At 47.3% G+C, this 23,689-nt stretch overlaps 8 protein-coding genes across 8 annotated transcripts; 4 read left to right on the forward strand and 4 right to left on the reverse strand.

Moving 5' to 3' along the window:
• Nucleotides 1–48: 48 nt before the first annotated feature.
• N7477_009612 (putative ABC transporter) lies at nucleotides 49–5,262 on the reverse strand (the record flags this gene model as incomplete). Its single annotated transcript, XM_056971273.1, has 14 exons — nucleotides 49–186; nucleotides 345–798; nucleotides 847–1,136; nucleotides 1,199–1,450; nucleotides 1,509–2,070; nucleotides 2,121–2,198; nucleotides 2,253–2,910; nucleotides 2,961–3,008; nucleotides 3,059–3,183; nucleotides 3,236–3,334; nucleotides 3,389–3,511; nucleotides 3,562–4,239; nucleotides 4,304–4,529; nucleotides 4,578–5,262. The coding sequence occupies 14 exons, from the start codon at nucleotides 5,260–5,262 to the stop codon at nucleotides 49–51; spliced, it is 4,416 nt and encodes a 1,471-aa protein (XP_056818252.1).
• A 2,549-nt stretch (nucleotides 5,263–7,811) lies between these two features.
• Nucleotides 7,812–8,588, forward strand: N7477_009613 (protein tyrosine phosphatase-like domain-containing protein; the record flags this gene model as incomplete). Its single annotated transcript, XM_056971274.1, has 3 exons — nucleotides 7,812–8,028; nucleotides 8,094–8,310; nucleotides 8,447–8,588. 3 exons carry the CDS (start codon nucleotides 7,812–7,814, stop codon nucleotides 8,586–8,588), a joined length of 576 nt encoding a protein of 191 aa, XP_056818253.1.
• A 1,392-nt stretch (nucleotides 8,589–9,980) lies between these two features.
• N7477_009614 (uncharacterized protein) lies at nucleotides 9,981–11,273 on the forward strand (the record flags this gene model as incomplete). Its single annotated transcript, XM_056971275.1, has 2 exons — nucleotides 9,981–10,902; nucleotides 10,963–11,273. 2 exons carry the CDS (start codon nucleotides 9,981–9,983, stop codon nucleotides 11,271–11,273), a joined length of 1,233 nt encoding a protein of 410 aa, XP_056818254.1.
• A 709-nt stretch (nucleotides 11,274–11,982) lies between these two features.
• N7477_009615 (ceramidase) lies at nucleotides 11,983–13,184 on the reverse strand (the record flags this gene model as incomplete). The annotated part of the gene is made up of 7 exons (XM_056971276.1): nucleotides 11,983–12,145; nucleotides 12,207–12,324; nucleotides 12,402–12,683; nucleotides 12,752–12,895; nucleotides 12,952–13,012; nucleotides 13,065–13,077; nucleotides 13,132–13,184. 7 exons carry the CDS (start codon nucleotides 13,182–13,184, stop codon nucleotides 11,983–11,985), a joined length of 834 nt encoding a protein of 277 aa, XP_056818255.1.
• A 1,891-nt stretch (nucleotides 13,185–15,075) lies between these two features.
• N7477_009616 (uncharacterized protein) lies at nucleotides 15,076–15,564 on the reverse strand (the record flags this gene model as incomplete). The annotated part of the gene is made up of 2 exons (XM_056971277.1): nucleotides 15,076–15,235; nucleotides 15,341–15,564. The coding sequence occupies 2 exons, from the start codon at nucleotides 15,562–15,564 to the stop codon at nucleotides 15,076–15,078; spliced, it is 384 nt and encodes a 127-aa protein (XP_056818256.1).
• A 424-nt stretch (nucleotides 15,565–15,988) lies between these two features.
• N7477_009617 (uncharacterized protein) lies at nucleotides 15,989–16,394 on the reverse strand (the record flags this gene model as incomplete). The annotated part of the gene is made up of 2 exons (XM_056971278.1): nucleotides 15,989–16,079; nucleotides 16,225–16,394. 2 exons carry the CDS (start codon nucleotides 16,392–16,394, stop codon nucleotides 15,989–15,991), a joined length of 261 nt encoding a protein of 86 aa, XP_056818257.1.
• A 1,117-nt stretch (nucleotides 16,395–17,511) lies between these two features.
• On the forward strand, nucleotides 17,512–19,324 carry N7477_009618 (ammonium transporter; the record flags this gene model as incomplete). Its single annotated transcript, XM_056971279.1, has 7 exons — nucleotides 17,512–17,546; nucleotides 17,616–17,720; nucleotides 17,787–17,814; nucleotides 17,872–18,197; nucleotides 18,256–18,341; nucleotides 18,400–18,819; nucleotides 18,885–19,324. 7 exons carry the CDS (start codon nucleotides 17,512–17,514, stop codon nucleotides 19,322–19,324), a joined length of 1,440 nt encoding a protein of 479 aa, XP_056818258.1.
• Nucleotides 19,325–21,627: 2,303 nt separating this feature from the next.
• On the forward strand, nucleotides 21,628–23,651 carry N7477_009619 (uncharacterized protein; the record flags this gene model as incomplete). Its single annotated transcript, XM_056971280.1, has 2 exons — nucleotides 21,628–21,941; nucleotides 22,520–23,651. The coding sequence occupies 2 exons, from the start codon at nucleotides 21,628–21,630 to the stop codon at nucleotides 23,649–23,651; spliced, it is 1,446 nt and encodes a 481-aa protein (XP_056818259.1).
• Nucleotides 23,652–23,689: the final 38 nt, after the last annotated feature.

A 23,689-nucleotide genomic window follows, 5' to 3' on the forward strand; every position in this document is an offset into this window, starting at 1 on the left:
TAAAAAGATAAATATATAAAATAGCAATATGACATAGCTCTAGTGAAATCAAGCCCCACTACTCTTGCCACTCTTGGTCCTGCGTTCGCTGAGCCACCGCTTGAAATTTCGAACACCGTGGAGGTATAGCCATGAGAAGAAAAACACCATTAGAAAGTTGAAGATAACAAAGGCCCAAAAGATACCCTATGTAACTTTTAGCACCACGCGATAAATGATTTGTTAAATGATTTGTAATAAGAACTCACATAATTTCTCCATTTGTGGGAATAAAAAACGTTGAAACTGGCAGCCTTCATCTTGTTAGCCTCGGGTTGCCTGATGGGTGATTCATAAATACTTACGAATTGGTCACCTTCAGAATATTGGCAATATGCACACATCCCGTTTGCTGCATCACGAACATAACCTCCTGCTTCTCGTGCATAAGCACCTGCATATTCTTGGCAAGTCATGCCGGAAGGCGGACTAAAATGGGCTTCTTCGCGCTCCACACATTGCACGGGCACGTTGTGAGTGGCAACACCCAGGAATCCCTCGAGCAAATAATGGAAAGGCGTGAGCCAATACATCCAAGATTGCCAGAAATGAGGTAGAGCTGCATAGGGAACGACAACACCGCAAAAGGCGACGACAAAGGTGAAGAACGAGGGGACTAGCAAAGACGCAAATAGCTCATTCGGGGCAAAGGCTGCAATAAATTGGCCAAAGCCAACATAATAGCACTCAAACAACATGAGAAGCATCCATGTATAGCCCGCGCTGAACGAGTCGCGAGGAAACCAGATGCCCCAATACCTAGTTCTTGTTAGATATTCGAAACTTCACAGAAACAATGTCACTTACCAGCAATTAAAGTACACAGATCCTGCAACAATTGAGTATGGAAGCTCCGGCAAAATTGTGCTTATTACGAATGCAATCCAGGAGTAGATTTTGGAGCTGGATTCGCGCGACTCGTAGATCCCTCGAAAATGAAGGTATCGTGGCTGTAGCTGCTGAATAAGAGGGGGCGAGATAGTGAGGGTCATAAAGATGGAAAAGAGTCTCGACTGCATGTCAATATAGCTGTTTCCAAGATGCCAGAACGTGAAAGTATTGAAAAGGCCGGTGAAAATATGAAGCATCATTTTGCCCTGGAACAAAGTATTAGCGAGCACGATCGCCAGATTTATGGAGATTATATGAAATGCCATACCAGAATATAATCAGGGAGTCTCCAATATGCCACGAATGCTCTTCTAGTCACTGCCACAATCTGGGTATAGAGAGGCATCGCGTATTCCCGATCATCTTTGATCTTGTCGTCGTCTTGCATCTGACGGCGGGAGCTGATAATGTTCTCTAGCTCTTCTGTCAGCTTCTTAGATTCTGTCGAGTTGGCCCATACATCGCCCCAGTCTTGGCCCTTATAATCCGGGTTGCCAGCGCCGATGACCTCGAGCATGTACTGTAGATGTGTCAGAGAAACCCTAGGTATAGATCAAGAGTCGATGGTAAGCACATACCTCCGCCGGGTTGGCATCAGGTGGGCACTTTTTTCCTCCGTTACGCTTAAAGTAGTCAATCAAGGTCTTTGAATCGTGCCCAAGAGCCCCGTTGTATACCACCCGACCACCACTTTTCAGTAGAAGAAGCTCATCAAATTGCTCGAAGAGCACAGCCGAAGGTTGGTGGATGGTGCAAAGCACGGCCTGCCCTGCATCTGCCAATCTCCGAAGGAAACGGACGATATTGAAAGCTGCGAGCGAGTCAAGACCTGAGGTTGGCTCATCCAGAAACAGAAGTAGTTCTGGTTTGCTGGCAAGCTCCACTGCAATAGTGAGTCGCTTTCTCTGCTCTTGATTCAACCCAGATCCCTGAGATCCGACCGTCGCGCCAGCAATAGGCCGCATTTCGAGTAGGTCGATAATCTTCTCGCAATAATCGTATTTCTCTTGCAATGGCACTTCTTTAGGCTGACGTAAGAGGGCTGAGAAACGGAAAGACTCTCGCACAGTTGCAGTCGGTTCATGAATGTCCATTTGTTCGGCAAACCCGGTCGCTCTTTGAAAACTCTTTGGAAGCGGTCTATCATTGTGAGATGAGCGAAGCTACTGGCTTTCGGAGATATCACTTACTTTCCATCGACCAAGAAACTGCCAGTGACGACGCCGAAGTTGATTCTCTGCGCCAAGGCATTGAGGAGTGTCGTTTTTCTTGGATCCGGTTAGCATTGTTTCTTTCTCACTTTAACCAGCCTCGCCACTTACCCTGCACCAGATGCACCCATCAACGCTGTAAGCCGACCGGGCTTGACATAGCCGTGAACGTCTTGCAGCAACTTCAATTGACCACCTTTATAGGGGATTGTATAATTCACGTTCTGCCATGTGAAAATCGATGTATTCTTGGCAATGTCCTGGACTTTCTCTTTTGCCTCTTCATCCTGCATTTCGGGCGTTGCACCATCCTTTGTCGTTGACTCTTCATCCACTGATCGCCTGGTATTCTCGATTGCATCTTCGACTGCCTTCGGTGCTTCACCTCTCTTGAAAACAGTCACAGAGCTTCCGCCCTTGTTAGGCTTTTGAATCTCCATTCCAAGCATTGTCAGAGCGACGAAGAACAGAAACCATCCAATGATGATGCCGAAGTTGCGCCACAAGTGCGAGCGAGAATAAGTGTAGGCGGTTTTGATATAATCAGCCCCATTGACAGTTAGCTGATCGGGAGTGCTTCCTTGAATAGCGCAGGTCTGATGACCTAGGGATGCGTTTGGACCCGCAGGAACAATGTACGGTGGCTCGCATATGATATCGAGATTGTAAAACTCGTTAGCCATCAATGATTCGAAAGCGTACTGTACGGGATTGATCCAAATGAGCCATTTGAGCCACGGGTGCATTTTCCACGGCGGGATGAGGTATCCTGATTGTTTATGTTAGTCGATCCTACATGGGGTTCCCCAATATACGCACCCGTGTATACAACAAGTGCTTGGATTGCGACTCCAGTAAGACGAGTGGCTAGATACGAGTCAGCGTAATACCGAAGTTTTTCATGCAGATGAGTTTACCTATGTCCAATGATGCACATAACGCCCCGAGAGATCGGAAGAATGAGTACATGGTCATGGTGAGGATGAAAATGAAGAGCAGGTTGATGAAAAATTGTGAAGGTGTTCGTGCAAGATTGGCCATGCTGCAAAACGGGGTTAGCTATGTATGGGCAATGGGAATGAGGTTGATCGTACAAATAGACTATCACGTCAAAGAGCACAACTTGGATAAATACCAACGGCACATCCACCACAACCTGCGCTAAGGCATACGCTGATGGACGATAGAAAGAACTGGCTCTGTTAGTGCGTTTCTCTGCGAATACAGCAAGTCGAGGGGAAACGTACAAGCTCTTGTGTTTCAAGAGAATTGGTCGACTATGAAATGCCGACGTAAGCTCTGCTAAAGCAAGCAAAGCATTGAACAGCAGAATGAAGAACATGACACCTCCCCTTGTGAAGACCCCAGAGCTAGAGAAGAATTAGTTTGGACGTCTTCAGAGCCCTGACTTTTGACTGACCTTGTATTGGGGAGGTCGTAGAACAGACTTCCCACGATCAAAGCTTGAAAAATAATGACTCCCCACTTCCCAGCCAGCGCCGCTCTGTCTCCAAACATCACGAGAAATTGTCGATGAGTAAGGATCATAACCTGCTTCCAAAAGGAGACAGTGTAATTCTTCTTCTTGATGTTCTGCCTGGCGGCCTCCTTTTCGTGCTCCTCTTCTTGTATCTCTTGCTCAAACCTTTCCACATCGGTGAGGGACGCCTTGAAAGCATCGCTGTGACGATATGCAGCTTGAAACTCATCGGCGGTACGGGGAATTCGGTCTTCCCAGCCAGGTTTCACTCGTCTTGCATGTGGATCGCTGACAGACGTTAAGAAATCAGGGGTTGTCCATCGCTGCGGACATTCGAAACCGAGTCGTTCAAAGTATGCCTTGGCGTCTTCGGAGCGACCGAAAAATGCGCATTTTCCATCTTCAATCAGGATGACTTTATCAAACAGATTGAACAAATTCTCGGAAGCTTGGTAAAGAGCGACTAAGGTTGAGACGTGTGCAGTATTGGTCAAACTTCTCAGGCTCTGGACATACTCGAGTGCTGTACTCGCGTCCAGACCCTTTGTCGAGTTGTCCCAACATTGTGTGCTAGCCTTGGTGATCATCGCCTCTCCGATCGATACTCGCTTTTTCTCTCTGGAAACATCTGAATTAACACCAATTTGAAGCTCCAAGCTTTGGTATATGTGATTCTACTTACCCTCCGGAAACTCCTCGGATGAGCTCGTTGCCAACTTTAGTTCCTAAAGCATGCTCGATCCAGAAAAGCTTGGCGATCGCTGAAAGAAACGTCTGCTGGTAATCTTTTCGACTCTCGCCTGGAATTCGTGAAGATTTATCTGGAGTTCGCGTCTTGAGAGCGAAAAGCAAGGTGTCGCGCACACTCAAAGTAGCGTAGTGAAGATCATCCTCAGGATTATATGACACTTTTCCAATTTAGTTGATAAACATCACTGAAATCGGGCAACACTTACCTTCTGATTTATAGCTCTTTGCCATAGTGGACGAGTCAGTTCCGCCATACCTCACATCGCCGTCGATGCTCTCATAACCAAATCGCTGATTGCCAACCACCTTCAGAAAGGTTGAACAGCCAGATCCAGGGCGACCCAATACAAGAAGCATTTCTCCCGGTCGGACGCAACCAGTAAAGTCATTCAGAATCGTGCGAATATTGGCCTTCCCAGCTCCAGTAGTTTTTCTTCCCCGGGTCAATAAATTTCTGATCAACCTTGGAATACCAAGAAAGATATCGCCATTGGTCGGCTGGAGAGCTGCTCCTAGGCCGACACCTTTGACCGTCAAGTTCTTCCAGACTACTCCGGCATGTCTTGTCTTTTCTTCCTCGGAATTGGCTTTTCGCTCTTCACCAAACATCCGAGAAATCAACCGTTCGATCTGTGCCCATTCTTCATCCTCATGGCCGGACGCGTAACTGCGTCGGCGAGTCAACGTTCGTGCAAGACTTCCATCAGTCAGTCGAGCGTCTTCCGTGTCTCCATTAGACTGGTTTGTTGGTGCACTGCGAATCGGAGCAAAATCTTTCTCTTGGCCGGACTCAGACGATGTATCGATACTTGCAGGAGCAGATTCGGTTGAAGCGCGCCTTTCTTTTCCCGACCCCAGGGTCGTACCACTTTCGGGACGATCCTGACTCATAATGACCTTTGAAGACAAACTTATTCGATCAAGGTAAATATGATGGCAGTATGCCACTGATAAAGGGCTTAGAGACAAACAAGATCGCACCGTGGGGACATATTAATTGTGCTAAATCAGACTCAATGTACCACGTTGATTACCAACCGCCGATCTAAAAAATTCAGCTGATGTTCAGGGGATGGGCAGTAGTTACGTCAAGCATCATAGCAGCAAGATTGTGGTACTCGGCGTCGGAGCTTAAGGCTCCCGGGCAGCTTTTCCAAAAGCCGACTACATCCAAGCAGGGGTCCTGTTTATGGCCCAATGATGTGACGAGGGTTGCATGAGCACATTCCGATTATGGGAGCTGCACGTCTCGATCTGGATGGTTGTACCATGCGCATTACACCCCGGATTTCGAAGTTCCCGGACCGCGGAGGTTATAGGCCCGATCATGAAGTCATCGATCTCCCGATCTTTGATGGGTATCTTTGATCGGTCTAGGCCCTTGCAATTGCTTGCTGAATATCCCTGGCCTTAGCTTTCAAGTTAAGCGACCGGTTAATATCTCCGGAATTTCGATCTATCAGTACGGCCACTTGAACCCTTGTTAGTATAGTTCCTGCTAAACACCTTCCTCTACCTTCACGCTTACACACACTGACTCACCTCCTTTCGAGCGATTATAAAGTCGACATGGCGCTAATACTGTTCGGGGTTGCGTGTCCTCAGGTGAAACCAGGACAGAATAGATGCGTGTTCACCTTGGCATGTTGCTCAGGAAACATGTCCTTTAGACATTTTAAGACATATTTTGCCACCATTCAATCCACCCGACCTTACACAAGTGATGAAAAAATAAAACAAACCGTCGGCTTCGATCTTGAGATGGTGCACGTTTGAAGCAAACGCATCCAACTGCGTGCAGCACAAGAATGAGTTTGTTTGAGCGTATCCTCATATTATCGTCACTAGTGCATCATAACAGAATCGAGCCTTTGGAGATCGAATAAATCACCATTTTGCCAATGATCAGCTCTGACTGATATTAAGATCTAGCTAGATTGGCTCGGAGATGACCAAGGACAGGAACGCAAGGGGACTAGACACTATTGTACGGAATATTGTCTCAACATGACAACTTTGAATGGCCACCGCCTTCTTACTGCCCAGCTTGGATACCGAGAGGGCGACTTGCCTCGCGTTGTGAGGGTCGCATAATCAACTACTCAGGAAGTTTTGGTCAGCCTTACTTGAAGCCGATAGAGGGATGATCTACTACGATGATGTTACGGGAGATCGCACCCGTATCAGTCGACTTCTGTTGCTTGCCAAAGAGGCAGGCACGATGTCGTTTAGCGTATTCCTTGGCAACAAATCTTTCGCTTCTAAATTCCCATCTTAGATGCTCCCAATCGCGGGTAGAATTCCTTGCAAACATTCGACCACATTTCCATCTCGGATCTCGAGTATCCGGCTTTAATTCTGACAGCATGCGAGCAAAAAATTGCGTTACGGAACAGACTTTTTTTCGATCTTGCAGAAATCAGAACTTGGCGAAAATGACCTGGGACCCTCAGAGGGGACACAACCCTCCAAAGCAGAGCATCTTGCTCTTGTCGGAGGGATAGCAAAAAGAATTACGGAGCACGACAGTCAAACAGAGAGGTTGAGCTATTCCAATTGCGAGGAAGCAAAGATACATTCCGCAGACTGCTGATGGGCCTATAGGTCGTGACGTGTGCGAAGCTGCAGCTCATAGCAGAGCCGATACAATACTTGACCTCGGTGATATTCGCTTTGACTGGAATTGCGCTTTTCTTGTAAGACTGAAACACAACACAAATTGAATCAATGACTTCTATGAAAAGCACTTCTCATCTCAGGTTCAGCAAGTTAAATTTGCTCGTTAGAAATGGGCATCGTGGAAGAAGACTGCGCCTACCCCCACATGTATTTGCTCTTGTTATACCTATCAACTCACATTCACTTATACTTTTAGAAATCAATTCCTCCTCATGAGCTTGACTGGGAGCAACATGAAACCATACCTCTGTACCGATTGTCTTTTTTTATGCCTTCAAGGCATGGGCATGATGGAGCCCCGGAGGTCTAGAGTAGGACTTAGTTAAGTTAATAGCATTCTAGCGGTAAGCTTCTCCTTTGACAAGTCACTTTATTATATGATTTCAAACCTTCATACCTTCGCAGCTAATGCTCAAACTCAATCTACGAGTCCTAAGATGAAGGTAGAATCGCGGAGATTTCCCTTACACTAAAGGTAATGATCTGAATAATACCTAGCCGATCCCACTTTGAAATGCTTGTAGTGAGCTAGTAGAAACACTTATTTTTTGGTGTGCTTGCAGAACTTGAGAAACGAGTAATTGTACACGTGTGAAGGGCCGAGGCTAAGTGCGCTATTGTTTGGCGGGAAATGGTGGGTACGGCTCCCAAAGTGGTTAGGGTGAATTGATAAGGACTTACTTGTAAAGAAAACCCAACTTGAACGTGCCGCAACTAGCGCTGCAGTACTGGAAAAGCTGGCATATTCTGCGACTATCACGATGGTCTCAACCCAGAGCAAGCCCCATTCAGCTGCCAGTCGAACTTATTTACTTCTATATAACACTATCGGTGCAGTGCTTTGGCTACACATCTTATCTAGCACAGCCGCGACATTGATCAGTTCTCCAAATATTTCAGCCGTGTACACATCGCTCGAAGCATGGACTCGATGTGCCCAAAGCTTAGCTGTAGCTGAGATACTGCATGCCGCAACAGGTATCGCCCTCATCCACAGCTATTCTTTCAAAGCTGATATATGATCTTTCCGTCGTGGATTGCAGGAATCATCCGCGCCCCTGTATTTACCACTTTTACGCAAGTGTTTGCCCGCTCCGTCCAGGTCTGGGCCATCAATTATGCATTTCCTGATGTCACAGCGACCTCGTTGGCCTATCCGGCTATGCTTTTTGCCTGGGCAACAGCTGATGCGATCCGGTATCTGTACTTTGTTATCGTGTTGGCGGAATATCCCGTTCCACGGCCTTTGAAATGGTTGAGGTAAGGCCCTCTCTCTCCCTTTTGATTGATATTTTCTTGGCCAGGATGGTATCTCCATCTTCTATTCCTTCTTTGGCCCAGTCCGCGTCAAAAGTTTTCTTTGAAGACCAAGAAACATCAAGGTTGATACTATTAGATACTCTCTTTTCATAATCTTGTACCCTGTTGGCATCAGCAGCGAATGGTGGTTGATGTATCAGGCGACCACAGTCACGGCATACAAAGCTGTCGCTGCCATCTTTTACTTCTTCCTAGGTCTTTACGTACCTGGTTGGTGACAAATCCTTTCTTTTGATACATTCTAAGGTTGAGCCTAACATGCTTCAGGCTCGATGATGATGTATTCATACATGCTAAAGCAGAGATCCAAGGTTTTGGCTCATAAATAAAACCTTAGCTATCTCTGCATCGACAGCACACAAAAAGGCGAGCACTGCCATTCCGGAATAGCAATCCCTTCAAGAGGTTCTTCCATACTTTGGAAAAGTAACTATAGTAGTTGGTGCGACGGTTTTTTAAAGTGGCGACATCGCGCAATGACTCGATTGGCGTGGAAACGGGGCTATAATTTTATGCTGCTGGATAAGCAGATCGAGAATTTCCTTTGAAAAGATGTCATTTTCTTTCGGCGCGAGGTTCAGTGTCCAATACCATGCGCTTGGGTGGCATGGTGAGAATATATGTATATTGCCTAATTGGCCGATGTTATTCCAAAGCCTTAGTCGGTTTCTCAGGTGACAAGCACATGGCCTACAAATTGAGATCATCAAAGTTCGAAAGTTGGTCAACGTTGGGGGTAAAATAGGGTGAATTCTTTTCATAGGCCTTGGTTTTGAGCAAAATTGAAGATGACATGATTATGAATAGCAGTGGCTGGTGTTAGACCCAGGATTTCAGGTCGTAGGAGGTGTGCAAAGTCCGTCTCACTCTATCCGAGCATAGCTCTTTCGGAAAATCTTGCAGGTCAACCTTCGCATTACGATCATCCTAGTATCACAGCCAAGAATGTGGTAATACTGGGCCTTGTAAGACCAAAAAGCTAACCTGGAAACCAAGGAAAGCTTGTCAGCTTGTTTCACGCCCGGTTAATCCGGCATCCCGATTGCATTAGTGTCCTGCGGGTGAGATTGTGACGTTTCTCTTCCAACCACTCATGGGCATTCGGATGTCAGGCTGCATGAAAGTCGTGGGGCTTCCGACTGACTGTAATTACGCCCTACGCCACAGCCGATGGATTCATTCAGCTAGGGTGATTTGTGGTCGGTCTTGCCCTACTAGATGTCTCCAATTTGATGGATAATCGGCCGGGAAGCCGAACAACTTGAACCCGCAACCTATACGCCTCGTCAAACTCCGAAGCCTTCACGCCATTAGGGAACATCATCCGCGTTTCAATACGGCACCGGACCTTGGGCTGCGGAGTCTGAACATATAAGTAGCTGGTGCAAGCAAACTATCATCAGTCATTGCATTCAGCATCACATCTCAGAATTGAAACAGAAATTCATCTCAAGACAAAGCCAAGGGAGCATCACGCGTCATCTCAATAAACCTCCCGCATTTATTCAATCTAGATTCATCACTTCATTCAAATTTTTGTTCGACAGGGGTCAACCGGCACGGGTTTCGAAAAGAAGCGAATCGTTGTCGTGGGTGGTGGCCTTGGTGGCATGGCTTTCATGAACGCCGCCTTGTTCGCCGGCCTGAAGAACGTCCAGTGCTATGAGCAAGCTCATCAATTCGGTGAGGTCGGTGCTGGCGTGGATATCTCCGCCAATGCCAACCGCATCCTCGATGCGTTCGGTCTTCAAGAGGCTTTGATCAGCCGCTCTTCGCCTCAGCTGCCTCATTATATGCAGTATCATAATTACCAGACTGGCGAATATCTCGCTCATATTGAAGAGTTTTCGAAGCCGCACGCACGCCTGATTCACCGCGCTCATCTCCTGGATTCCCTTAAGGAGCCTGTGCCAGAGGATCGCCTTCACTTGCAGAAACGTCTCGCATCTCTCGATCGTAACACCAGCCCTGATGCCGCACCGTACACCCTTCACTTCGAGGACGGTACCACTGTCGACGCTGATATCGTAATCGGTTGCGATGGTATCAAGAGCAGGGTTCGCCGCGAGCTAGGCTTTGGTGACTCCCCCAACTATTCTGGCCAGGTTGTCTACCGTGGTTTCGTCGAGTATAAGGATCTACCTGAAGAGACCTCCAAGCTCCTTCGCAATGTCGTCAACTTTCGTGGCCCGAAGCGCCATGTTCTGTGCCTGCCTATTGGCAACCCAATTACAAAGACTGACCGTATCGGTGTCATTGGATTCATGTCTGAATCGCTTGAATCCTGGAACAGCGAGAACTGGATGGCTCGCGCGGAGATTGAAACACTCCACGAGCATGTGAAAGACTGGTGCCCACAGGTCCAAGATATGATCAAGGCGTTGCACAAAGGCTCGCCTGATGGCCGTATGATGAAGCAAGCACTATATGTTCGCGACCCAATCGCCAAGTGGTTTGAGATTGCAGAGGGCCAGAGCAACGCAGGTATTGCTCTTCTTGGTGACGCAGTTCACTCCACTCTTCCTCATCAAGGCATGTCCATATCTACTATCTAATGCAGCTCATGCAAATATTGACTCGTATCATTATTAGGTCAGGGAGTCTGCATGGCGATCGAGTCCGGTATCGCTCTGGCTACCATCCTCGCCCACTGGAAGAATGATGACCTGCACGCTGCATTCCAATTCTACCAAGACTTGCGCAAAGCTCGCACTGATCGGGTCACAAGGACCAGTTTCGAGGCTGGCAAACTGGCCAGTTCCGATGACCCTGATCATTTCAGCGAGACTTTCAACCAGGACGCGCTGATGGAGCGTATGAAGTGGATTATGAAGTACAATGTTCGGGAAGACCTGAAATCAAAGGGTGCCGAGTACATGGACTTCCACGATTCCCGAGTCTAACGGCTTCTCTGCTCCAGTGCTCAGATCTTCAGCTTCTATGCTTTGTGAGCAGGAAATCAGGTTGGAGAGCTCCTGAGCTTTAACATCTCCGGAGAAATATGTGTAATTCGTTGTAATTATCGTGATGAACTTCCTGTTGGGGTATCTCTGCTTTTGGTCTCTAGATGAGTGATTTATGTTTTTACTTCAAGTGTGTTAGATATTATATAGAGTTTCGCGCTGCCCTCTCTCTCATGTTTGAGTCAAACGTTCCTGGGCTTGATGTAGCTTTTCTTCGGTCAAACAAATCTAGTCCTTGTGTAATTTTCAGATGTCTTCTTTTCCTTCTCTCTCCTCGATTTCTTGAATCATAACATGAGCCCATACCATCCACAGCTTCGCTGAAAGCAAGCAACATCCCAACTCTGAAACCCGAGCTGGGTAAGATGTTGGAGGTAACCACGGTACAAAGCGTAAAATTGCACACGGACTGATAGCGTGTCAAGCTTCCCGTCCATTCGAGGTTTCTGAAACTCACATGGTTTACGAAGTCAGCCCAAAGTGAATATTGGAAAGATATGCAAACGGAATCTCTAATACGTCTATATATGTATTGATCTTGATATCACCTGGGGAAGAATAATCTAGTCGGTCCGTCCGTGAAATAAGCTCTCATAGCATCATTGACAGATACCTGAACGCCCTGCACGAAAGGCTTTTTCCTTTTGAGTTATTCCTGTTTCTTGGGCGCATTGAGAGACTCAATGACTCGTGCTGCTGGGCCGATAGGCCAAGCGAACTCCTTAGTAGGGTCTTCAAGGACTTTACCAGTCGTAACCATGTCCACAATTGCGACCGCGACATAGCCCCCAATAGCGGTAAAAATGTGCCACCTATTTGAGTTTGTCAGTGTTTGGCTTTACAGATGTGGTAGAAGCCACAGAAGACGCATACCAGCCATGCAGCTCAGTCAGGAATGCAAGTGGGAGACCAATCGCCTGTCGAGTTTGGGTCAACATCCCACAGGCCCAAACGTCAATCAGCCAAACAAAGTAACCAAAGGCGAAGCAAGCTATTGTTGTTAGCAAATCTGTTGCTTCACACACTTTGAACAGAACGGGGGGGATTCAGATAGAATGGACAACATACAGCAACCAAAGAATGAGATTCTGCGGAGACTTCCCCGGATTGCAGGATCAGGCACTTGTTGAGGAATGATTTTCAAGGTCCGCGTGGCAATCAGGTACACTGACAAGCCGAAAGCACCTGCATGGATAATGAACTCATCCATGACCATATGGGCCACCATCACAATAGTGAACAGAGTAAGAAGCACGGCTCCGATTATCCTGGCCTTTTGTGGACTAGCTTGAAAGATCAGGATGCGATAAAGAAGCGGGGTTGTGAGAAGATGCATCGACAATTCATCCGCTAATGATACCTGGGAGTAAGAGAGAGCCAAACAAGGGAGACGAAAGGGAAAATTGGGGAGCACCTACACATCTGCGTGTGATATTTGAGAGTCATGTGGTAGCCGCCAGAGCAGACGCCGACTCCAATCAACCCGAAATACGACATTAATCGAAGGCCACCCGATTGCTGCTTTTGAGCAAGCTGCCTGAGACCGTAGACCCCATAAATGACTGCGAAATTTTGTTAGTGACTCAGGTACGGATTACACGAAGCCTTTTGCACTCACTGAAGATGAAGCTGCTGAGTGTGTTGATAAATTCCGCAATGAATCGTGTCACGACATAATCCTGTCAAGTCAGCTTTGGACTCCTGGGAGACCCAACCGGAGAGGTGAAGTACCTCTTCGCAGAAGCTAGAACGATATTATTAGTCACTGTTGCAGGACCTGAGCGAGATCGCAACCTACTTTAAATAGGATGTTTGAGGGCCCCAGAAGGGAACCACAATGGAAGGGTCCATTGTATCGAAAGGTATCAAAGGCTCTTTCTCTGTCTAGCGTGTAATCTCAGCTACTCAGGACGAGAGCTTAATTCTTTCCCAGGAGATTGAATTCCCGGAAGACGCGGATCAAAATAATGCGCCCTTGAAGACTGCGTGGCAGCTGATTGTCGGTGAGTGCCGGCAAAAAGAGGTCCGTGCGTATTCTGCCGTGGATCAGGAACCTTTTGATATATGTGACTCCTCGTCGGATCGGTGGTCTTGGAAGTTCCCATAAATTACTTGCTTGTTTCCGCGCTTAAACGCTTAATTCAACTTTTCAACTCTCTATTCTTTGCGTCAGGAGACTGAACAAGACAATCCCTGGAGGAGCGACCTTTTGCGTGTGCCCCACCAGCTTGCGGATCCCCCCGCCGTTGACCCCCAAGTGACAATGACGTTGTGAAACCGCGGTCGTGGAGCTGCTCATTTTTATAAAGCCTCGCGTTAAGAAAATGCATATATCCTCGCACTCAACCCTGTGAACTCAGTCACGGCCGTTCCCATGCAAGAGTATTGTGATCTCCAAGAGTACTGCCGTAAGCGACAACCAGCCAATATGGTGTAATGCACCACCCAGCAATTAGTATAGCGTCGAAGTTTCGAGAATAGCTTGGTTTACACTTCTCGGAAAGCTTAATGACCAAGATCCTCGAGCAGCCGCGAGAAGGTTGAAAAAGATCCATAGAGTCAATCCCAGCAAAGCCACTGTCGTCATTGGCTCCACACACGGGTTTGGCGTATTGTAGGCGACCATCTTCTCATGACCTACCTTTTGCGATTGGCCCGTATGTACGACATATGTTTCTTTCATCTTTTATAGTTGTAGGGGCATGAGCAGCGAAAAGTGGTGTGGTCCGGCGTTTCTTCTCGATACCATTGCCGTTAAAACTTCGCAGAAGTTTGAAATGATTTATCAGAAAGCATATAGAATCGTGTGTTTTGTGAGAAGCTAGAGACTTTTTAGTTCCAGATCATGCAAAAGAATCAAGTAAAAGATTCTTCGCAGAAGTTCGGATACCGTATTGCACCAATGCCTACAGACTTCCACTCCGGCCATTGATCACGCCGTTCTAGGAATGATGGTTGTACGGCATCCAAGCTCCAGTGGTGCGCTGGAATTAAAAGCCTTATCCATGCCACACTATGTTCCCCTAATGTTCCGTGTCTTTGAGATACTTGATCAAATCGGGTATACTGTCCAAGGCAGAACAATCCTATACTCAGCCATCCAAACACAATCATTTCAAGGTATTGAAGAGGAAGAGACGAGGTACATACCAGTCTTCAAGCTGACTTTGTATGCCCGAACGGTGTCATCATGACACTGAATCCCTGGTTGAATGCAAGCTGTTGATTGGATCTCCGGTAAGCCCTCGAATCCGGAGTAACCAATTCCTCAATTGCCTGGAGAGTGATTCCCTTTATTTGCCGAATTACTGCACTTTACAACACTTGAAGGATTGTGTGGAATACCTGCAGTGCTTTATGGGACAGAAGTAGCCATGGCAAAGAACCTCTTGATCAAACCACTTCACATTGATGAGGACCTACCAGATAGCTAGAGTGCGTTCCACGTTGCTGATAATTGTGTCAGCGAAAAAAAAATCATCTTTCTCGCATCTCTCAAGTTAAGAGCTTCTGTTGGAATACCCACATATCGTAACAGATTGAAATCTTTACCTTGTGACTAGAAAAGAAGAGGACTTCAAGGTAGTATTCTGTACATTAAAATCGGTGACGGAGTGATGGCCATGATACGTGTGATATTTCTTTAGAACCGAGGGCGTAGTGGGTAATTATCTACAGCAAAAAGGAGATTGAGTCTTGCAGACACGTGTGCCATGCTCAAGCTCGGACCTGGTTCAAGACCTCAAGCGATAAATGCTTGGACCCTTTCCTTGTTCAGGATCTCTCCTTCCACCAATCGCCCCGTCTCAGTGACCTCTCCATCGACCTGCTGATACCGTACCAGAGTGGGAATATTCTTGGTGCTCCAAGTTGTTCGGTACACATTCTGAGGATTGTTCCATCTTGAGAATAATTTATAAGCTTCTTGCGCCACAGAAAATGTGTAGTCATACACTATAGCACAGCACAATGAAGGCTTAGACACACGATATTCATTGTAAACTTACTCAGGCTTCTGTCCAACTTCGATAAGTGATAGAGTCGGTGCGTCACTTCCGGCAAATGCCTCATTAATATGAGGCAAGGCAGCCCGAACATCCGGGCACCACGCTTGCTTGGTGATAGGGTCCGGTGATGAGATGAAGGCAATGAAAAGTTTCGAGTCTGGGCCAGCAGGTAAAGCCAGCTCCTTAGGCGAGTTTGGCAGCGTGGGATTCATAGTGATTGGCATGTTCGCGGTCTTGTTGTGAAAGTCTCGAGTTTATGCCGAGATTTTTGGCGCGATGATAGACACCAATAATTTTCAAATATGACCGAATGTTGATTCTAAATGCGGAATTCTTGAGGCAGTTTTAGTTGCTCAAGATGAGGATATTGTGGCTTTTCGTTGATCCCGTGACTAAGCGGGTCGCACTCTTTAGGGAAGGCGATTCGAGCCGCCTCTATCCAAAGACTGGGACTTTTTAACACGAAGTACTCTGGACCGATTCGGCTCACTTCTCGTTGCGAATGCATATAAGATCAGTAGACAGTGCGACGCCTCAATCATCTACAGTCGAAGCCGTGCTCAATTGCGACAAGAATCCTGGTGGCTGAGGAGACCATCAAGGTTGTCATAGTCAATGTTTTAAGTGACAGTATGATACTATCCATTACTATGAAAATTCTCTGGTCGGGCTTTCACCAGGCTTTCCGTGTTTCATTTCGTCGGGTCGATTGACCATGATGGTCAAGGTATTGGCCGTTCTGAATCGAGACCCTTGTATAAAAAGAAGACATGAGTCGATCGACCGCAATATTCGGTCGATATTCGGTGAGAAATTCTATAGGAAGGGCAATTTCCACGTACCTACGAATGTTGCCTGCACCACCAATACCGAACCCCACATACCTCACACCCTGCTCTCCTGAGCTTCGTGAATCAAGTATAGCAGCAGATGATAGCTCTCTTCTACACTCAGCTCTCGGTAGCAATCCGTGTTGGTCCTCGTTGCCCTCTTCTTTCTCAAGCCAAGAATTCCGAATCTTGAACCAGAAATGATGCATCCAGAGGCTGGGCATGCTGACACTATACGAAATACTAATGGAGACTCGATATTTGTCAGTTCCGAGTATTGCTCAGCTCATACCACGAAATAGGTCTCATCTTGCTTCGACTGGTTATACCACTCACCTTGTCCTTGGATTTTCCTTGGTGAGTGTGAAAGCGCGATAAATGAGAATTGGAAATTTCGAAGCAAGCTCACGTGTGTCTCACGATTCATACGTTCGCATCTGCTTCGACCTTTTTTTCCTGGTCTTTATAACTTTCAAGCTACTGCTCGGCTGACATGAGAGGTTTTATTTGCTCACCATCATATCTTATGATTCGCCTCTTTCAAGCGCTGTCTAACGAATTGGTACACTGCTACTTAGCTTCGGTCATCGCGACTGAAATCTATCACCAAACCAGACTAAAAGATTCATGGGGAAGCGGGGAAGCCAATACATTCGCAGAAGAGAAAGATAAGGCAATGAAGCCTGATTGCTCTGTTGTATACAGGGCGTCAGTGGCGTCGAGACAGCGAATGACGAAACTACTGATACCGGGATTGCCCTTATCGCGTTGAAAATTATGCCTGGATCCTCGGTCTGTTCAAGAAGGCCAGCCAATGCTAACTCAAAAACTGGGGATTTAAGCTTTTGACAAGCTCCTTGGGGCAAACCTATCTTAGTGGGGCGGGAACGCCATATGATGGAAATACGCCTGGAATATCACATTGACAAATCAATGGTCTGTATATGTTTATCGTCAAATCGCTTTTCGTATAATGGTTCTGACTAGCCAGGCTTCGATTCTCATATCTTTCCCTACGCACAGGCCGCTTCTCACATCTGACCAACCACGCAGTCTGTTCCTATCTTTGCGCGATATCTCAGGCTCGGTAATGAAAGATCTGAATGCCATGAAAAGCTATAAGATCGGACAATTAGAAGGCCTTTATTGCTGTGCAGATTGTTTCCATTAACGGTCATTCTCATTCACTTTATTTCTGAGACTAATTTGAGAGGAACTTGAAATCAATCTGAAATTTTGCGCATTTTTCAATCGTGATCGAGATAACTCATTGCGTCGCTGACACCAACATCTTGAGTCAAAACTCGTCGAAAACAAGTTCAAATTGTCCATTACCTACCAATGTCTAATACAACGTTGACCGATCCCGCTCCCGAGTGAGTTTTAAGCCTGGGGGGTTTTTGGCCCTTGATCGGCTCTTAAGTGCTTATACTTGATTCTTATAGGTGGCTCAACAAGGGTGATCAAGCCTGGCAACTAACAGCTGGTACACTCGTTGCTCTTCAATCGATACCAGGCCTCGCAATGCTATATGCAGGTTTTGTCAAGAAGTGAGCGATGTCAGCCTTCCTCTAAGTGGATTTTTGTATGAAGCTAACAATATCGAACCACTTCAGGAAATGGGCCATTAATTCCGCATTTATGGTATGAGCCCTCGTGAACAACACCTAACCAGCAGTTTCTCATCCACCTCACTGGCAGGTTTTCTACGCCTTTGCGGCAACACTCATTTGTTGGGTTATTTGGGCATACAAAATGGCTTTCGGCGAGCAGTGGGGCAAGTTCCCTCTGGTCGGTACTCCAGGGCCCGTTCTGACAATGAAACAAAATTTGGCCCAAGCAACCTTGCCCACTGCTGGTCTCTCGCCCAATTTCAATTTATCAACGATGATATATTTTCAATTCGTTTTTGCCGCTATCACCGTAATAATTCTGGGAGGTTCCCTGTTAGGGAGAATGAACCTCTTGGCATGGATGGTGTTTGTCCCCCTTTGGATCACCTTGAGTTATACCGTTGGAGCCTTCAGGTCAGTTGTCAAGCAAGCTATGTGACTTTTTGAACTGTGCTAACTGAGACCGCTCTAGTATCTGGGCTGGTGGATTTCTCACTAAGCTGGGCGTTTTAGATTATTCAGGTGGATACGTCATTCATTTGAGCTCCGGCACTGCTGGTGAGTAGGATTACAGCCACGACAAAACGACGATCTCTAACGTTAGGGGTTGTGGTAGGATTTACTGCTGCGTTTTGGGTGGGACCGCGCCTACAGCGGGACAAGGATTCCTTCTACCCGAATAATGTTTTACTCATGCTGGTTGGGGCCGGTATCCTTTGGGTCTGCTGGAATGGATTCAACGGAGGTGATCCGTACGCTGCGAGCCCCGATGCCGGCGTTGCTGTTCTCAATACAAACATCTGCACCGCCATGAGCCTCCTTGTCTGGACTATCCTCGACTGGATTTTCTTCAAGAAACCTTCAGTCATTGGAGCTGTGCAAGGTGAAATTACTGGTCTTGTTGCAATTACACCTGCCGCTGGCTTAGTCACTGGTTGGGGTGCTATTGTAATTGGAGCTTGCTCAGGATCGATACCTTGGATCTCGATGAATAGCTTTGGGAGAATGAAATGGATGAAGAAAGTGGACGACGTTAGTAAGTGGTCTCAATAGAGACAAGCCTTCTCGTCTTCTCCTGTTTACCAAACTAATTCTCTATAGTGGGAGTCTTTCATACCCACCTGGTTGCTGGCTTCCTCGGGGGTTTTCTTACAGGTATTTTCGCGACAATCGACGGCTGTGCAGCGTTTGGTGTTACAAATCTTGGTGGCGCGATAGAGGGTAATGGTAAGCAGGTCTGGGTGCAGATTGTGGGCGCTTTGTTCATTATTGGTCTGAACCTATTTATGACCACGGTCATCTGCCTTTTCATTCAATACGTGCTACGAATCCCTTTGCGCTTGAATGAGAGGCAGCTACTTGTTGGAGATGATGCCGTTCATGGTGAAGAGGCCTATGCTTTGTTCTTTGAGGGTGAGAGGAGCCACATCAGTCTTCAGACGACTACCTTCGGGAGCGATCATGTCATAGAGGGCCAGGGAGAAGGCAGCTCTCCTGGAACTGAGTCTGCAGGCGCGGCCAAAGAAAGAACGCCAGCTTGAGCGAAGTCCAGCGTTGTTCGGTACGGCAAGTCGCGGGTCGCTTTAAGAACCTAATACTATAATCCAGTTTATGTTATGTTCAATAATGTTTAATTTATGTTATGTTCAATAATGTTTAATTTATCTCAATTTTTTTCTGTCAGAACTTACTATCTTGAATCAAATATGTCTCAGCTGGCAGGTGGCAGGCGGCAGGCAGCTTCTGGACAAGTCGGACAGCTTTAACTCAATGACAAGATGAAGATCATAACAAACGTCGATAATCAGACTATAAGGCCACACTAGCGTTTTGATTTAAGCGTACCATATTATCTGATCAATCCGGAATGATGCATCATCGCAGAGTTTTCACTGCGTCTGTAAGCAGATTCACTATTCGAGCTCTTCCACCCACGGCAGCCGCGCGAAGAGTGAAGGTGAGCATGGCGGCAGCTTTACATTTTGGATCTTCGTCTACATTTGCGGCACTGCGGCACATTTGCCCATTTGGGTCTTCTTCACGTCAATTGTGAGAATTTGCTACTCCCACTAGACGAAACCACCTGGCAGAACGCCTTATTCTGAATAGCATTCTCCGTACAGAAGGACCGTGATGCCTTCAGCCAGGAAACAAATAAAGACGCTGGGGTTTACCTGACTCACGTCAAATTTACTTTATTTTGGATTGTAACTCCGGTCATGACACCACTGGAGATGTCGTCAAACCGACTAGTCACGGCTGACAAGTGATGCATTATACCAAAGCTAATGAGACTGAAGTATTTTATCATCTGGAGATCTAATAGCCTTACTTGAGCATCTGGTTGCATCTTCAGCCTCTTCAATGGCAGCCCTCGTAACTTCAGACCAACCTGCTGACGAAAATATCTTCAGGATAGCTCTTGAGACATGAAACCGTGATTGCTTACTCGACATACCCCATACCTACTTCAAGTGCGCAACATCCATCTACTGGGAAGGTCTTGGTTCCCCTTCAGTGGAGAGGAATTCTCTTGGAATAAGTATTCCACAACCTTCATCAACACAACTTGGCACATACTAGACGTGGCTTTTTGGTTGCTCTAGATCTTTTAATCTGACCTAGACGCCAGCTCAATGTACCACACCTTCGAATTGTATTACTTCGTGCAAGCTACTCAATTCCCCCTTCGTGAGCACCGCCACAAAGGCCGGTCAGAATTTCCTGGGACCCTTAGTGATCAGCAAGTGGACCATCGTGTTTTCTCAAGCGGTTTGATAATGATACGGAAGCGTTCCAGAGAATAGCGCGGCACGAGTTCACGGGCTCAGAGTCGTACTATGAATGGGATTGAAACCTGCCTTCGTCGCGGATAGTTCTTAGAATGAAGATACTGGGAGCAGATTGACCGACTGACTCCAGAGTCTCCAGTCAAAGGTAAATGGCAATCGTGTTAACTGAATGACATGAACATCCTTATCTTTTACCTGGCTTCACTTATTCGAAAAAGATCTTCTCACGGAAGTAACATGGATTAGCGATAGTGCGATGAGCTATGCACACTAAAGCACGACTGGTCGAATGCTACCGTTTTAAAGCAGCGGGGCCCCCGGATAGCGTCGGCTATTCGAGGCTAGTGATCTTCACCCGCCTCAATCCCCAAAGTGCACCTCTAGACATCCACAATTCATGCCAAATTACCCACTGGAATACCCTTTGCTAATCCCGATCTCCTGATTCATCCGCTCTGCATTTGTGCCGAGACGCGCGGTTAAAGATGGACGGGGCCAGACCAGCCCGCCCGGACCGGCCTTATCAGCGCACCTACAAGGCATGCATCCCATGTCGGCAACGCAAGGCCAAATGTGATCTGGGGACCGATTCTGACGGGCTACCGATCGGCCCACCCTGCGCGAGATGTCGCAGGGAGATGAGGGAGTGCGTCTTTCCTGAGAAACGCGCCTGGGAGCGATCCCGCAAGCGTGGTATGCTAAGGTTATCGAATGTTCTCCTTCGGATTTCTAATTGTCTCCTAGGGAGGTCCGACGACGAAGACGTTGAAATTCCCATGCAAGCTGAGCAGTTGGCTTCGGATGGGTCGATGGATAGTCGGAAGAGGCAGCATGTCCAAAATCATCATCCTACGCAATACCAGGAAACAAGCCCTTTTCAGCAGGGCTGGGGGTTTGGGGGGCATCAAGCCTCTCCGCAAAATGATCACAGCTCCCAGGTTGGCATGAGTCCGGTGCCTGTTGCAGAAGGAAATGTGCATACAAATCCATCCCCGAGCGATGCATATTCAGACCACAGGCACCGCTCCAATTCTAATCTGGCAAGCTCCATGATGCGAACTGTGGTAGCAAGTGGAAATGACGCACTTAATATCCTCTTTGAGGCGGCAACTGCTCAGGATGGTGCCTCTCCGACGGATGAAAGTCCTCTGACGGAAGCAGGACCCCGGTCGGGCGACATGAATGTTAAAGACCGTGTTACCCCCAGAACTTTGGAAAGCCCGGCGGCTTTTGAATCTGTCCCAAGGGCTATTCGCCCAATTGAAATGTCCAACCCTCTGCAAGCTACTTTGAATGTCTGGGATGCATGTCGGTTTGTCAAAATGGGATGGTTCACAGCCAGAGAGGCTGTCACGTTCGTTGACTTGTAAGTCACTTATCGCAGGGTTCTCGTTTTGGTTCAAGAGCGTTAACAGAAGTCAGATTCTTCAAGAATATGTCATGTCTGTCCCCTATCCTGACAGACTTTTATGCCAACCATCAGAATCATTACTGGCTAATTAGTCGTGAGCCAGTGCTATGTAGTACCATCCTCATGATTTCTTCTCGCTATCACGTCCTTCCTGGTGCTGGCGGCGAGTCAAGAAATTTCTTTATTCACCACCGACTTTGGCAACATTGCCAGCAATTGACAATGCGACTTATTTTTCGGACAAGAAAAGTCTACCAAGTCAAAAGTCCGGAGCCTTGGGACTGTTGAGGCACTCTTACTCATGGCTGAGTGGCACCCTCGCTCGCTGCATTTTCCGCCCGAAACGGACGGTTGGGATGACGATTTAATCTCAACCGGTCCGAAGCCTTCAGATCATGATGATGCCAATAGTGAGTCAGCTAATCGCTGGCTGGAAGATATGATTGAACCGTCAAGAAGATCGGATCAGATGTCATGGATGCTACTCGGGTGTGGCCTCTCTCTTGCGCATGAGCTGGGCATCTTCGAAACAGAGGATGGGGATTCGCCGGGGACGAGAAGCAATGGAAAGAGCAAATGACGCTTCGCAGGCAACGAGTACAGCGTTTGCTATACGTTTACGTCAACCAGCTTGCATGGCGCATTGGTTGCATGTCACCGATTCCTCAATCGCTGAACCATGCCGTACTTGGCGGGCGGAAACCTCGCGGACTAAGCCAACCAGGGAGCACCTGGCTAATATTTATGGATTCGTGGATCGAATTGACCAAATTGGCCCAATCAGTCACTGATATGTTCTTCCCCTCTGCCAAGTTCGCTCGTCAACAGCTGCATAGTGGCCGTTACATTGGACTGCTTGATCATTTCCGGCCACTGCTCAATCAATGGAAGGACAGGTATTTGCAGCCGCACGTCCTCGATCCCCTCTTCTATAATGATCTGTTTATCGAATATCACTTCGTTCGTGTGTATACCCACTCTGTGGGAATGCAAGCTGTGGTCGAGCGTGCGATTGCAGATGCTGATCCCAACAACTTGGATGAGATGCGGCCAACAACGATCGACACCACCGACTACGAATACATTCAAGAAGTAATTGACGGCTGTTGTCAGATTCTGCGAAAGGTTACTCATCTTGCAGAAGGGGGCGCCCTGCGATTCTCGCCTGTCCGTATAGTGCTTCGCATTACCAGTGCTTCGATCTTTTTAATGAAGGCGCTGAGTTTGGGCACGCGACAATCTACTCTCCGTGAATCGCTTGAAGTGCTAGAGAAAAGCATTGCTGCACTTAAGTCCAATGCATTGGATGATGTCCATCTCAGCACTCGCTACGCTACGCTCTTGGACATGCACGTCTCGCGTCTGCGACGCAATCTGCTGGCGTCTTGCAAGAATGTCAAGAACAGTCAAGGAGCCACACGACGGTCATCTATGGGACCGCCAGCTTGGCCGGAGAACGGTGATCGCTCAAATCATATTAACACCCCTGTGTCTCAGGATTTAACATCCGAGCTGAGCTTTATCCCAACCTTCAACGACATGGGCGACGACTGGCTTTCTTTACCCTTTGATCCTTCTATGGCACCGTTCGGTATGAATAACGGAGGTCAATTCCCGATGTATGAGGGAGGCGCACTTGATTTTATCTGGAATTTGCCGTCATAGTGTAAAAACATGTGTTGAAGTGTACACATAGTTCGCCC

The sequence above is a fragment of the Penicillium maclennaniae genome (genome assembly GCF_028827695.1).
Source record: "Penicillium maclennaniae strain IBT 15551 chromosome Unknown utg000008l:1.0-3552695.0:1.0-3555053.0, whole genome shotgun sequence".
Taxonomy (NCBI): domain Eukaryota; kingdom Fungi; phylum Ascomycota; class Eurotiomycetes; order Eurotiales; family Aspergillaceae; genus Penicillium; species Penicillium maclennaniae.